Raw genomic sequence first — 14,146 nt, 5'->3', positions numbered from 1 at the left:
TTTCCGAGGTCCACTGAGTTTTGGAAAGTTTCACTAAGGCAACATGACTTTGTTCAAAGCAACATTTAACAATAAATCCTGATTATTTTTTATAATAATTAATATAATATTAATTGAAATAATATATTTATAAATGTGGTGCTGACGCAAAAGGCTCCTTGGATTTCCAGGAGCAACTAACAGTGAGCTCTGACCAAGCAATCTTACTGGACACATTCTGAGTGCTACGTTTCGAGACAGAACAGTGGTTCTGAATGAAGAAAATCTCTGTGACTATTCAATAAATACATCAGTCCATCTCCTAACTAACGTCACAGTTTTACATTGGTCGATGTTTGCAGCACGATTCCTTTTTCTCCTCTTTGTGTCTGCTGTGTGTAAATATTATTGTAAGACATTCTGAAATAAATCTAACTTTGCTTTGAGCACAAAAAGGGCATTCTTTAAAAAATGTTTTAATTCAACTCCTTATGTTTCATAATTTGAAGGATCTTTATTTTTCTTAAAAACAATGACGATATTTACAAATACTCCAAAGCGGGTTTTTTTTTTTTTTTACAATGGGGAAAACAAATGCTTAAACAATTTCTGTTAAATAATCAAGATAAAAAATAAAACCTCCAGAACCTTGACATTGTAGAGTAACTTCAGGGAAACCCGATAAAAAAAAAACAAAAAAAACAAATTAGAACATGAACATGAGCTACATTTTAAAGTCGAATCAGAATTTCGGTATATCACGTAATTACAGGCAGATAGTATAATAATTAGCACGGTATGAAACGATATCAAACGTTCATATTGATGCACCATAAAACTTCAAATAAAAGCCCATCTTAATTTAAGCCCAAATTGGTCTGGATGAGCTGGCTTAGTGTTGTATTCAAGACTGAGACCAGAGTGCTCCGAGACAGAGACGAGACAAAGACATTAAAGGATCGTGACAGAGTCAAGACCAAGACAGGGCTAGACGGAGACAAGACCATAAGACCGATTTTGAGGCTGGCTTACAAAGCGAGATCAAATAAGTGAATTCTAATTAAATTGGTTTATCGATATCCTGATGTTGTTAAATATTACAACAGTTGATAGTCTTTCCCATCATTGCCGCACTCAAGTTCTGTTTGCAACTAATTAAAGGCTGTCTCGTATTGACGCCTGTTCCAAACAAAGGCAGGGTCATTTTATAGACTAGAGTAAATAAAAGCCTGGGCTATTAACTGATTAATGTTTTTGGTTTTCACACATTGATACAATGACCTTTATTAAGGTAAATCTAGAGCCATGTGCAGCAGATCAATAATGGTTGATTAGTGATTCAAAATCTTTACAAAAAACTTAAGATTGGATGCTTGAAAGTAAGGCAAAGACAATAAATGTTGCACGGATGAGCAATCCTTACACGCATCAAGTGACTAGTACAGGTGAAATGTCATGTAATAGCTGTTGAGTAACTCAAGGAGCCACAGAAGGGAGTGGTATTGTGCTGAAAGGGCACTTTTTTAAGAAATAAAATCAAAGTGGGCAACTCGAGTTCAGGTTTCTGAGTTTCTTTTGATCAAACTTGACTTCACTGAAGGAAGTGGAGCTACAAATCAAACAGCCAACAACAAAATACTCAATGATATTTTGATAATGAAAGTAAAAATACAAAATGAAAACGATAACACGTTAGCCCTTTTAAGTCGAATGCACTTTTCAATCAAATGCAGGGAAATTCAAAGTCCTTTCTTTCTTCATATTTTATGCTCATCAGCGGCATCTCTTCATCCAGACTAATCCGTTTCCTCATCTGTGAATTCTCTGGCATGTAATGAGATACTCAGGAAAAGCTTGCGTATCGTTGAAGATGACAAACATTGACGGCTTGGTGATGTCGTCAGTCACGCTCTCGTATCTAAGGGGAATATCTCCGGTCTCCTTCAGAGGGGCTGTTTTCATCGAATGGCAGCCCTTGGTGTAGTCCCCTGTTAGAACCTTTGACACAAAAATAAATTTGTGTTCGTCTGCATTTGGGGGTGAATACTGATCCTGGACGGATAGTCCAGAGTTGACAGCAAAATACACCCCCTGGCCATAGACGGTGGCTGCATGGAGAAACCAAGATGTCAGCAATTAATACTCAACATAACACAAACAGACAGTGACAACTAGAGACAATTTGTTAAAAACATACCATTCTTTCCACAGAAGCTTCTGTTGAATCCATGAACGCAGATCTCTTTCACACTCGTCTCACTTGTGCCATGGTAGAGTGTCCGTTCAATAACCGGATATGTGGCGCGCTGCAGTACACTGGCCTTCTTCAACTTGTACTGATTGTACAGAAGTCGATTCATGAGCTTCTCCACCTGATGGAAATGTGACTTTTAATATACACACCAAAAATGCTTTTTTTTTTTTTTTTTTTACCCCCTCCACTTTTTGTCACAACATTTTTTTACCTTTACGATTCTGATTTTGCTGTGATACTCCTGTATGGTCTCATAGAAACTTTTGATCACATTCTGAAATTCGTCAGATTCCTCGTCGACTTTGCTTGCCTCAGGAAGGTTGGCCAGCAGAGAGTATTCCTCTTCTACAAACAAAAGATACAGTTTTCATCAATGAAAGCATTATTTGAGAAAAAAAAAAAAGGGATTTTATTTAAAAATTGCTTGCTAACATATAACTGCACAGTGGTGCACTGGTTAGCACTGTTGCTCACAGCTAGAAGGTTCCTGTTTCCAATCCCTGTCGGATCAGACAGAGCCTTTCTGTGTGGAGTTTACATGTTCTCCCCGTGCATGCATGTGTACTCCGGCTTCCTCCCACAGTCCAAAGACATGCTCGTTAGGTTAACTGGTGACTCTAAATTGCCCGTAAGTGTGAATGTGAGTTTGTCTGGTTGTCGGTCTCTATATGTCAGCCCTGTGATTGACTGGCGAACAGTCCAGGGTGTAACCCCGCCTCACGCCCAATGACAGCTGGGATCGGCTCCAGCCCCCCTGGACCCAGAACGTGAAAAGCGGTATAGATAATGGTTGGATGGACGGACTTGTTAACATATACATGAAGTTCAAAATATGTAAAAAGATGATCAGACCGTTGATAATCAAAACAAAAATAAGTAGGGCTGAGGGGAGGACTGAAAAAGCCTTTGCACAACGCGGTGTGGTGCTTGTCACAGTGTTTTCGACAACATAAACCAAGGTTTACTGTGTCTTACCAGTAGGTGTATTGGCAGGTGTAGTATGGCAAAATTGCAATTTTCGCATGTAGTCATGCGCAAATGTAACTTTCAAATCAAATATGTAAAGTTTGTCTCAGTTTTACATTTGTCTCAGTGATACTGCTGTAGCATGCGTTTTTAAACACTGTGGCTCTAACACATTGGCAATGTTCTGCAGAAAAAGACAAGACAACAAAGTTCCCGTTACCTGGCACATCGTCTTCCACATCCCCTATATCGATCATTTTCCTGAAGATTTTCACGGATTTCCCAGTAGCTACGTTGTATTCTTGCATCTTCTCAAAGTCTAGGGTGTGGGGCTGATTGTCCAGCAAAATGTCAACCGTTGTCTGCTTCTTCCTCCAAATATTCTCAATGAACACGGTAGCAACCGGCGAGTACGGAGTCGTGTCTGAAGAGTCTGGGTCTTGATGCAGCCAATGAACAGCTTTCAGGATTTCACGATCGGGTACATAGTTGGACATTTTTTCCAGCAGCAGGTTCACATCCGAAATTCCTCCAGGCACAAAATCCTTGAAGCCCGAAACAGTGATTATGGTTCCCTGAAGCTGAATCTCGACAGCATGCTTTCTCTTGATCAACTCGAGACAATTCCTGTGGTACTCAGACAGTTTCCTTAAAGCCCGGTGCTCTACTCTCTCCTCTACCTGTCTCAAGGAAACCTTCTTCCCGAAGGCTATTTCCACCCTACTCAGGTCAGAAGTATAAGCTGCAAACACATGCAGATGTATTGTGTTGGCTGCCTTCATGGCGTCCTGTATGATAGTATTCATGTTCTTTCTTATTTTGCCTACTTTGGGGCTTTTGTCAGTACTACTAGAGGAAACTTCATGTTGAACCATTGTCTTGGATAGCTCCAAGGCTCTTTGTAGCTGTTCCTCCTCATCCTCCACGGACCAATGGCTTGTCTCCATAGAGTACTGGATGGCTAAAGACAGTTGGGCCTCTTCTTCAAGCTCCATGGAGCGGCCCAGAGCTTCATCATCATCGTTCAGCTGGAGATACCCACCAGTAGCATTCTCCTCAGCCGAGAGCAGGGGAGCATCGACAACCATCAAACCCGGGTCCTGGTCTGCAGGGGTAGTTGGTGCCTCAGCTGTGTACAGATCCTCTTCATCCACATCATTGACTGTGTCTGAATTAGACACCGCCTCCTGGAGTCTTTCATCAATGGTTGAGACAATTCTCTTTGCCTCATCTAAAAGGCCTACAAAGAGGTAAACAGATTGTTTGAGACTGCACAGAAATATGATCAATTACTTAAGAGACAGATATTACCTTTGCCTGCAGCTCCAGTTTGCATTGAATCAGATTTTAACTCCTGCGGAGAACCATCCGGAGACATTCTCTGGAAGTTTTTGTGCGACATCAGTGTCCATGCAGCTTCAGGAATGTTCTGAAAAAACAACAGTCATCAAGATTATCATCAGAAGTTTTGGGCTTTATTTCTGCCTTCTTATTTCAATGTAGTAATACAAAGACAAATTTACTCCACTTTGGTCTTAAAGAGACTAAAGCAATTTTCACACAGCCACTTCAGACACTTTGAAATCTTCAAGTTCAGAGTTGCCTGTTGACATCAGCATCTCACAGCAAGAGACTTTCCCTGTCAGACAGCAGGTGGCGGAGTCTCCAAAGGCAAGAATTGTTTTTGAACAAGGACGACGCGGATTACAAGAAAAAAGCTTTTGATGACTTCCATGTTGTTGAGTTCAAAAAGCAAGCTGCTACAAGACAACATATTTACATACAATGTTAACAGAATTAGCAATCAGAGAATATAGATTTTTTTTTTTTTAAAGAAAAAAAAAGTAATTTCTGCATTAAAAAGATACTGATTCAGATGTCAGATTTTCTGAACTGTAACTGAATTATAAAAGAACTTCAATGTTGTTTTCACTAAATCAAACAACAGTCAATGATATCTCAAGCAACGTTTTTAAGACTTCTCTACCAATGTACAGGCATTTACTCAAAGACTGGGAGTGCATAATTTATCTCAAAACTCGGTATGTTTTGGAAAAAGTGCCAGGTTTTCTTATCTGGGATTTGTTCGTAGCTAAGAGCAAAAATCTAGGAACATTTGAGAGCTGATAGTGCAAAAGCATATTTCTTATGCTTTCTTACACTTAATTTGGACATTCTCAGTGTCTATCTATTTACTTTTTTTTCAATCCTGTGCGAACCTTGCGTATGCACACAGCCCTGCAGTCTCATAACCTAATACGGGATTCATAGGGTCTTTGTTAATGGAGGGGGGGGGGACATGCACAAGCTTCCAGCTTCCGAGGGCATGGCATTCATCGATTTAAGAGCACAAGTGCATAATATTAAGCAGTTTAAGAAAGTGTCATGAATCTATCCTAGCATCTTCTTAAGGAAGCATCGAATAAAAATCTAAAGGAAGATGTTGGAGAATGATACCCGTTTGGTCATAAAAAGTTAAAATATATATGTTTTGTACAACATGACTCAAAATGTAATAACTTATTGATGTATGCCTGCCTCCTCATCCTGTGTTGATACTGTATTCCTAAAGTTGGTTTCTCTGTGAATATTGCAACATTAACACTCCTGAACATGTTTTTTTTTACTGTGTTTGACATTAAGCTGATAGCCAAGCAGCAGAAAATAGCAAAGTAATGCTGAAAACATAAGCAGGCAGGTCTTGTTCTGTAACACAGTAAACCTCTGTGTGTTTTGTCTGCCTGGTGTGTGCTTGTTAAGTGAGCCTCAGGCTATTACTGTACACGGCCTCAAGGCGCACAGCACTTTAATATGAATGACATTTTGTATAGCTGGCCAACTGGAAGGAAGTGAGATACAATGAGGTCACATATCAGAGCTTCAAATACACAGAAGAAAAGAACAGATAAGAAAGTTGGAGCTTAGTTCTATTATTTCAGTACCTGGTTTGGCAGTGGTTCCCAGGGCACATGCTGGATATTGATATAGACCTGGAACTTTCTCTGCATCTCCTCTAGGATACTCTTGCAGTCCTCTACAACTAAAAAGCGGGTAATTCCAGGAGCACTAAAGGTGATGGTTTTGGTGAGGGTGGAGGAAACGATACCTTGCAACACCTCCTCAGCCATTTGACAGGCAATGGCAGGGCCATGGATCTAACATTACGAGGGGATTAAAAAACAAAAGACAGAATCAGAAGGGCTACTGATTTTCCTTAACACATTTCAGCAAATACTAATTCAGACATACAAAATATATGGACATTTATTCATATGAAACTGATGCATCACATACCTTTAACCCACAAACGTCTTCTGCTTCCAGTGGGAAAATGGACACTTGGTCCATGTCAGCCATCAGCTGATGACAATGGTTCTGGATGTATTTCAGCATGTCCGGTTCCATAGGGATGATCGTCTCCCTTTCAATGGGTGTAGTAAGAAACCCTATGATTGCAGTCTGCTTCTCACTCTCCATCTCTTTCAGAGTTAACACATCAATATTCCTTTCTCGTTCCGACACCTTTACAGACGAGAAACTCAGAGACTGCAGGAACTCAGTCCACTCCCTGCAATAGAACATGCACTCATATTCGGAGACCACAGGTATGCTGAAGTGACAAATCTGTGATTTCAAAAAGCTACACCCCTGGTTCGCGGAGTTCTGACTTAGGGAGGTTACCAAAACATTACAGTCGGAAACGGTGTAAATAGAGGATAACCCAGATGCATTCATTGCTTTCTCTAAACGCTCTTTGACATCTGTTCTGGCGAGGAAATTAGCCATCTCTGGCTCAAGGGTGAAATAACTCTCAGCCATTTTGCCAAAAAAGTCCAAGATTGTGCCTTTTATCTGCTCTATCGTTTGTCTGTCAGCACCTGCAATGTGCACACCATTGTCTTTGATTTGGATGGTGAAATTTGGATGAGCCTTTTCAGTGTCTTGTTTAAAGCTGCTGAGTTGAAACAAAGCTAGTTTTGATGGATCCGCAATAGGAATATGGCTTGTTGGTGCTTCTTCTTCTTCTTCTTGCATTTGATCCTCAATGACCTCGGCTGCATCCATGACCTCGGCTGCAACCATGACCTCGGCTGCAACCATGACCTCGGCTGCATCCATGACCTCGGCTGCATCCTCTTCTACAGTGGCATGGCCAGCAAGGGACCCCGAAGCCATTTCGGAGGACGACTGGCTGTTAGCGCTGGCGACAATAGGAGGACTAGTCTGCATGGGGGTATCCCTCAGGTCCTTGTTGTTTCTCTCAGTTGTGACTCGGGCTTCTACTGCAGACTCTTGTGATGTTAAACTCGGTGCAGGTTGAAGAAAGTCGAAGAACGCCCTGACTTCAAGATCAGCTCCGTCCAGTTTGTGGCCCTGATCCAAAACCATGTCAACAGCTGACAGAAGAAATACATGACAACATGTTGTTTGTTAAAGACAACGAAAAGGAAACATTTTTTCTAAAATAGTATACTACAAAACTTACTTTCATAATTTGTAAAGGACACTTTGGCTGTGCCCTCTGAAAGCCTGGTGACCTCCTTCACCTTCTCACTCCCGCCCCCCTTGTTCTCAAAGTATAAAGTGAGCAGGTCTGAAGTGGTGCCAGGGTGCAGGTTCTGCACCAAGATGGAGTCCGTTTGTTCAACCTGTTCAAGAGTTAACTTGGCTCCATCAAGGGTCCTCTTGGAGATTTTAGCACTAACACTTTGGAAATCTGCAAAGAATCAATTAGACTATAATGATTCCATAAAAGTAAATGACAATTTGAAACGCTTTTCCAAAGAAATCAGTGATTTTTAAAGATTAAAATAAAAAGTACTTCACCTTTAGAGAAGGGTTGGCGAAGATGAATGAGGATGAGGTCTCTCCCAGGTGACGGATGCAGACTGTAGTCATCCAGATTCATCATATTCTCCACAAAAAGCTCAATCATCTCTACGCTGGTCTTTGGGTTGATCCCTCGCAGCAGGAGTCTACATGGGTCTTTTGTGGCCGGCTTCCTCACACACAGCTCTACATTTTGCAGAACATGGTGGCCTTTATCCAGCACTCGAGCTGCAGCTGTCAAAATCCAAAGAGCAGAAATAAAAAAGTAGAAAGCATGGTTTTCATTTTGCGCCGAGAATTAGCTTTTTCCTCTGAGCAGAGTAGAGCTCATTTTCCAGTAGATTCTGGAGGAAACAAGAAGTGATTTTTAGGCACTACTTCAGGGTTGTTGTAAAACATTTTTTTAATCAAATTAAAGACATTTTAAGACCTTTTAAGACACAAACAAAAAAAACGTTAATAAAATCTTTGCACCACGTAGCATAGGTTCTTTTTCACATTTCTCATGGGACTTCACTGCTTTGTCTGCCATTGTTAATTTTAGTTAATTTCTTTTGCATATCTTGCTAAACATTTAAAAATTTGCCGAAATTCATACATAATTCATCCCATAAATGCTGCGGTAAATGTTTCTGTTAATTTCATGATTTGTTGTGTAGATAAAGAATTCAGACATATTTAAGTCAAAGGGAAATCTAAAATGTAAGACCTCTTTTAAGTAAAAAAAAAAAAGAAGAATTTTGAAGACGTTTTATCACCTTAAATTAAAAAAAATATTGTTTCAGACTTTTTAAGGCTCTGCAGAAAGTCTGCTCCCCCTAACTTGCTCAATGTAAGATCTAGAAACTGACACAAATCTTAGAACAAATAGGAGTCAAATTAGTCAGACTTTTAATAAACACCTTAAAATAAGATTCAGCAGATATCTGATCTTTGTTGAGCACTCACAACACAAGTTATCCAAAAGGTGTTGATTTACTTTTCTGTCCTACAGGTGTCACAAACGAGGCACAAAATGTTTCGTAGCATCTCATGTCAAAAGCTAACACATGACAAATGAATTGATAAAACGACTCCATGTTGCCACTTGCCTTCTGCCTCTTCAAACACCAGTAGGGCTCGGCCGGCCTTCTTCTCCACAGAGACGAGTTGACCTCCCCCGGAGCGCCGTTTGTTCTCAAAGTACAGAAAGAGCAGCTCCTCATCAACTTCTTCAGGCAGAGCCAGCAACTCCAGCGTCCTCTCCTCCAGGTTTTCAACAGGCATCCTTAAAAAAAACACAAGAACAGAGAAGCTCCTGAATTAGTGCTGGGGGGTTGGCGCTTTGCTCAAGGGCACCATGGCAGTGCTCAGGAAGTGATCTGGCACTTCTTCAGCTACCAGACCAATTTCCAGACTAGGTCTGCACCAGGACTTGAACCAGAAATCCTCTGGTTTCAAACCCAAGTTCCTACAGACTGAGCTACTGCTGCCTCTCCACATGCTTCCTTTGATTGTTTTATACATTCAATTGAATATCTTTGATTTATTGAATGCTTGTCGTCCATGATCAGTAAAAACAAAAGGTATCACATGTCATCTTGGCTTTTGGAAATTGTGGTGTGTAGAATGAAATGGTATCTGATGATGATGACGACGATATCTAGGATGGTTTTGATGCTGTTGATGGCGATATATTCACTTTGAATAAAGGGGGGGGTAAAGTGCTTTACCTCTGTGCACTGCCTGCCATCACCTGTGTGTCCAACCGGACTTAAAGCTGTCAGTTTGCACTTACTGACGTTGTTTCCTCCTTTCTAAATCCTGGCTTGTGTTATACTTACTCTCTGATGTTCGTTGCTTTGGATAAAAGCGTCTGCTAAATTAATTGTAACAAAAAGGGTGGGTCCATACTGTAAAATTTCACACAAGGCCATATATACACAACACTATATGTCAAAATCCTGAAATAACATGAATGACAGTTTCATAACAACTAAAGCTGACACAGCACAAGATATTCAATATTTTTCAGATTGGGAAAATTATAGGATAGTATTAGTGAAAATGTAAACTTAAATGAACGTAACTCTTCACCATGTGATTTGTAATGATTTGAAAGATATCTGAGCACATTGATTATAAACAATGACTTACAATTCTAACAAATTAACATATTATTTAAATTGGGCAGTCAGAAGTACAAAGTTTCTGGGCCATACATGTTAAACTTGGAAGTTTCCAGAACACATTCAATAACAGTGTATTGCTTTATTTATTTTTTTTAAACATTTTGTTCAACCTTTAAAAATGCATATCCTATATTAAATATTTCTGAATACAGGAAAGACCACATGTTGTTGTTTTTCCACTAGTAGCCTCCTTACACACTCCCTCGTGTTGTTTACTTTCTTCACATGCATTTTACATTAGCAGCTAACAGGCTAATATTCTCCTACATGCTTTGTTTAGCTTCTAGGACTGTCAATATCGGCTTGCAGCTAAATTAAGGATTTTTCCACGTAAACTTAAGACTGACTAAAACTTAGCATGTCATGTTGGTTATCATGGCCTAGCTTGCACTGAAAAGCTACCAAACAGGAAGCTCGTCTGTTTATGATATCATGTATAAAGGGCAAGGTGTTATGCAGCCTTAAGTGTATTTTCTAGGAGAAACTTTACCTCCAAAGACTTAAATGTAGTCGCCGTGGAAAGACTTCGATGTGTTTTTACTGCGTAGTTTAGCTGAAGTACGTATCAATTGATATCACTTCTATAAAGTGAAACTAGTGGCTAGTTGCAATGTTTAGACCCTGAAAGCGAACACTTTTACATCTAACGACAGGATTAGAAAATATGTGTTCACGTAAGACTGACTGACACTTTCTAAAAGTGTTTCTTACCTTACAAGGAAAACATTGGTCGAAATGCTCGTTATGATCAAACGGGTTGAGCTGGTGACTCTGAACACTTCCTTGTTGTGCTGCTTGTTGAACAGCAGGGGGCGTCATCAGCGTCATGACGTCATGACTCATGTGTTAACGGGGAACAGACAGTGTCATGCCCTCTTTTAATCACTTCTCCATTAAAAAGCTTCATTAATGATACGATATATGACATTACATGATGTTATGAGATATTATAAGATATTATGACACATGATATAAAATTACATTAAATCAATATTATTTTCTACAGTATGAAAAACAGTGTCTACGAACTTTCCATATTAAACGTTTATAGTAATCTATTTGTCATTTTATGTTCAATTTTTATTCTGCTCATAAAGATGATACCACACCACCAAACTGATCTTGTGGTTAAATTGATTTTAGCATGCAGATTGCCTTGATTTTCCACCACAGAATACTGGAGAGGTAGGCTATATTTAGCCTACTCTGGATATGTAGCCTACATTTTCGATATTTGTAAATTCTCTCTTTCTTTTTTTTTTATAAGTAGCCTTACTATTTGCTTTGCATTTGCTACCATTCAAAGCATCATCAAAATACAATGCATGGTTTTGGATTAAATAATTTACACCTGCTAAACCATTTAATTTGTCAAAAAGTTAACGCTTTAACAAGAGTGACTTAAGAATGTGATGTATAATTTTCTTTTTTTCTTTTTTTGTTGGGGGGCGGGGTTCAATGCCTTGCTCAATGGCACCTCAGACATGCTCAGGAGAGCTACCAGACCAATATCCAGACATGGTCCGCACTGGGACTTTAGCCAACAACCCTGTGGTTCCTACAGTCCCTACAGACTGCTGCCCTCAGTAATACTTTCAATTTACAGGTAAAATATGTTTTAACATTGTACTTAGCCCTACTTACTTTTTCCATTTCTTAGAATGTACTTTTTGATTACTTCTGAAAATTTCTAATAAAGTCAAAGCACATTTCTTTAGTACATATTTTCAGAGTATCATATAGTCATAAGTTGATAAGATGCCACCATTAACAATATTAACCAACATTATAAAAAACCAGATAAAAAAGTATGGGTGGGCACAATAGCAGCATGAATTGCATTAATTAAATAATCCTATAGTTTGGAGTTATATTGCATGAACTGGAATGGTTGATCAGATGCAGTACTGATATGGAACTATCAGCGTGAGCTTAGTTAAACAGAATTAGTAATGCTGCATGCTCAATACGTCCCTGCATTCATAATATTGGATCTAAGTTAAGATCTCTCTCAAACTCATGGATTATAAATGTTTTCATTTCAGAAGCGGTGTATGTTTGATTGTGATACTGAGTATCTTAAAATACAGAATAAATAGGCCTACAGAGTCAGAGTCAAGTTAACCTAACAGACATAGATCTCACCAGTGGATGTAAAATATATAATCTACACTCAAACAGTGCATCAGTATACAGTACTGAATAGTATTTAGTGTAATTTGAGATTTAAATGAAATAGCTAGTAAGTAGAATCCATACACTTCAGTGCACTCCTTCGTATATTGTCTTTCCACATCTTTATAATGAGCTTATACATAGATAATCACCTTACCAATGAGAGCATGTTGAAATTTTAATGTAACATGTGCAGTCAATAAAGGCAGAGTCATAAATACTATTTAAAGTACTTCAAAGCATTTGTTGCCATGTTATCCCTCTTGAAATCAGGACATCATGTATTTATAACTATAAATCATTTGAACCCCCTTAAACCTTAAAAAAAACTGAGACGTGTCTTTCTATACATTTCAGCAAAAAACCTTCAACTATGTTTCTCGTATTATTGTCGGAGTCACAGCCACTGAAAGGAATAAATGAACTATGTGAGCTTTTCATTATTCTAATTAGTTCTTATTCATATCTTCTTGACAGGAAACAAACTACAGAACAGGATTTTTCTTGGAGCAGCCTGAATAGATTTTTTTTATTAAAGATATTCACCAATCAAGACTGCATGAAAAGGGAGATCATGTACAGGCACATGACATACTTTTAATTATGTTTGACCATTGAACATTGAATTCAGTTAATATTAAGTCATCACGAGTCAAGTTAGGATTTGGATGCATATCCTTTTCCACTAGGTGGCAGTGTCCCCTGTAAAGTTAATGCACACATAGACGTAAAAGGTGGCTGAGCAGTTTGAGTTGTAGTGGCAACCTTTAGGTGGTCAGATTCCATTTCCATAGAAAAGAATATAAAGGGATTAGGTTGAATGACATTTGTGTATAGACTGGGAGGTGGAGAAGGAGTGGCAGTGTTGCATCTCTCCCCCTGTTGTTCACAGACAATAGATCTGTTGGTTTGTCAATGTAAAGATGTTTCTCAAGCAGAGTCCTTCATGATGGACACAAAACCAGACAGACAAGGTTTCAAGAGTTGAAGTTAGAGTGTGCAAAACATTCTTTCAGTATAAGTTAAGCAGTAAAGGGTTATTAGGTTCATTTGGTGGCGATGCTGCAGCACATATGGCCTTGATATTGTTTGCCTGTGAACTTTGGATTTTGGGTTTGTTTGCCAGCAACAGGATGACTTTATATGCATAATCTCCATATTGTACACAGGCCAAATGTTTTTTTCCCCAGCTATGGCGCCATGAGTTTCCAAACTGTCTTGCACTAAATCCAAACAGACCTGGAGCTGTGAAGGAAATGTAAAACAACAGTTTCATACACATGTTCATCTGAGTATTTTGTTCAATTTAATGTTCAGAATCATCTTTTCAATGAAAGTATAGTTTTTACTCAACATAGAGAAAATTGTCTTGGTAAATATTTGAGCAGCACGTGTTTGACAAGGTCGTACATGAAACATGACCTCACAAAGTGTTTATTCTTGCATCATTGTCACACATTCAGATAGCAAGCATGAGCTAAGGATCCCATTGGAAGGATATCATCAAGAGCCTCAAGAACTAATGAAGGAGTTTGGAAAAGGTGGGAATTTTAATCAGAACATGCCAACGCATCTAAGCAATTTCTACTCTTTTGAAATTTACCTACACAAGAGGTTTTTCTTTTCTGTATTTTTCATCAATGACATAAGTCTTTATATAAACAACTCTAACAGAGGTTGGGGTGACCGTCATTGTTTTGGCTGTGCCTCTTAACGCAGATTAAGATAAATGTACATGTGACAGCTGTTCCATGGGGGGAAAAAAACGGCA

At 39.0% G+C, this 14,146-nt stretch overlaps 1 protein-coding gene across 2 annotated transcripts; it reads right to left on the bottom strand.

The window, feature by feature from the left end:
• Positions 1-468: 468 nt before the first annotated feature.
• Positions 469-10,995, bottom strand: parp10 (poly(ADP-ribose) polymerase family member 10). 2 transcript variants are annotated; one of them, XM_061058881.1, is made up of 11 exons: positions 10,912-10,995; positions 9,121-9,296; positions 8,027-8,263; positions 7,686-7,916; positions 6,494-7,596; positions 6,142-6,354; positions 4,511-4,628; positions 3,420-4,439; positions 2,445-2,578; positions 2,177-2,351; positions 469-2,087 (listed from the first exon to the last, which is right to left on the bottom strand). In XM_061058881.1, exons 2-11 carry the CDS (start codon positions 9,293-9,295, stop codon positions 1,789-1,791), a joined length of 3,705 nt encoding a protein of 1,234 aa, XP_060914864.1. In that variant the 5' UTR covers position 9,296; positions 10,912-10,995; the 3' UTR covers positions 469-1,788. The 2 variants fall into 2 exon arrangements, with proteins under 2 accessions (XP_060914864.1, XP_060914865.1); XM_061058882.1 differs by lacking the exon at positions 10,912-10,995 and adding an exon at positions 9,855-10,331.
• Positions 10,996-14,146: the final 3,151 nt, after the last annotated feature.

The sequence above is a fragment of the Labrus mixtus genome, chromosome 16 (assembly GCF_963584025.1).
Source record: "Labrus mixtus chromosome 16, fLabMix1.1, whole genome shotgun sequence".
In the NCBI taxonomy this organism is placed as follows: Eukaryota; Metazoa; Chordata; class Actinopteri; order Labriformes; family Labridae; genus Labrus; species Labrus mixtus.
The sequence above is the reverse complement of the archived record's forward strand: the minus strand, read 5'-3'. Positions and strand labels throughout refer to the sequence as shown.

Excerpts from the sequence above, each read along its gene's own strand:
- parp10 (XM_061058881.1), bottom strand. The coding sequence starts at position 9,295 with ATGCCTGTTGAAAACCTGGAGGAGAGGACGCTGGAGTTGCTGGCTCTG. Across the intron at positions 8,264-9,120 it reads GGTGTTTGAAGAGGCAGAAG|CTGCAGCTCGAGTGCTGGAT; the intron begins GCAAGTGGCAAC and ends GGATTTTGACAG. Across the intron at positions 2,579-3,419 it reads TGTGGAAGACGATGTGCCAG|AAGAGGAATACTCTCTGCTG; the intron begins GTAACGGGAACT and ends TTTTGTTTGTAG.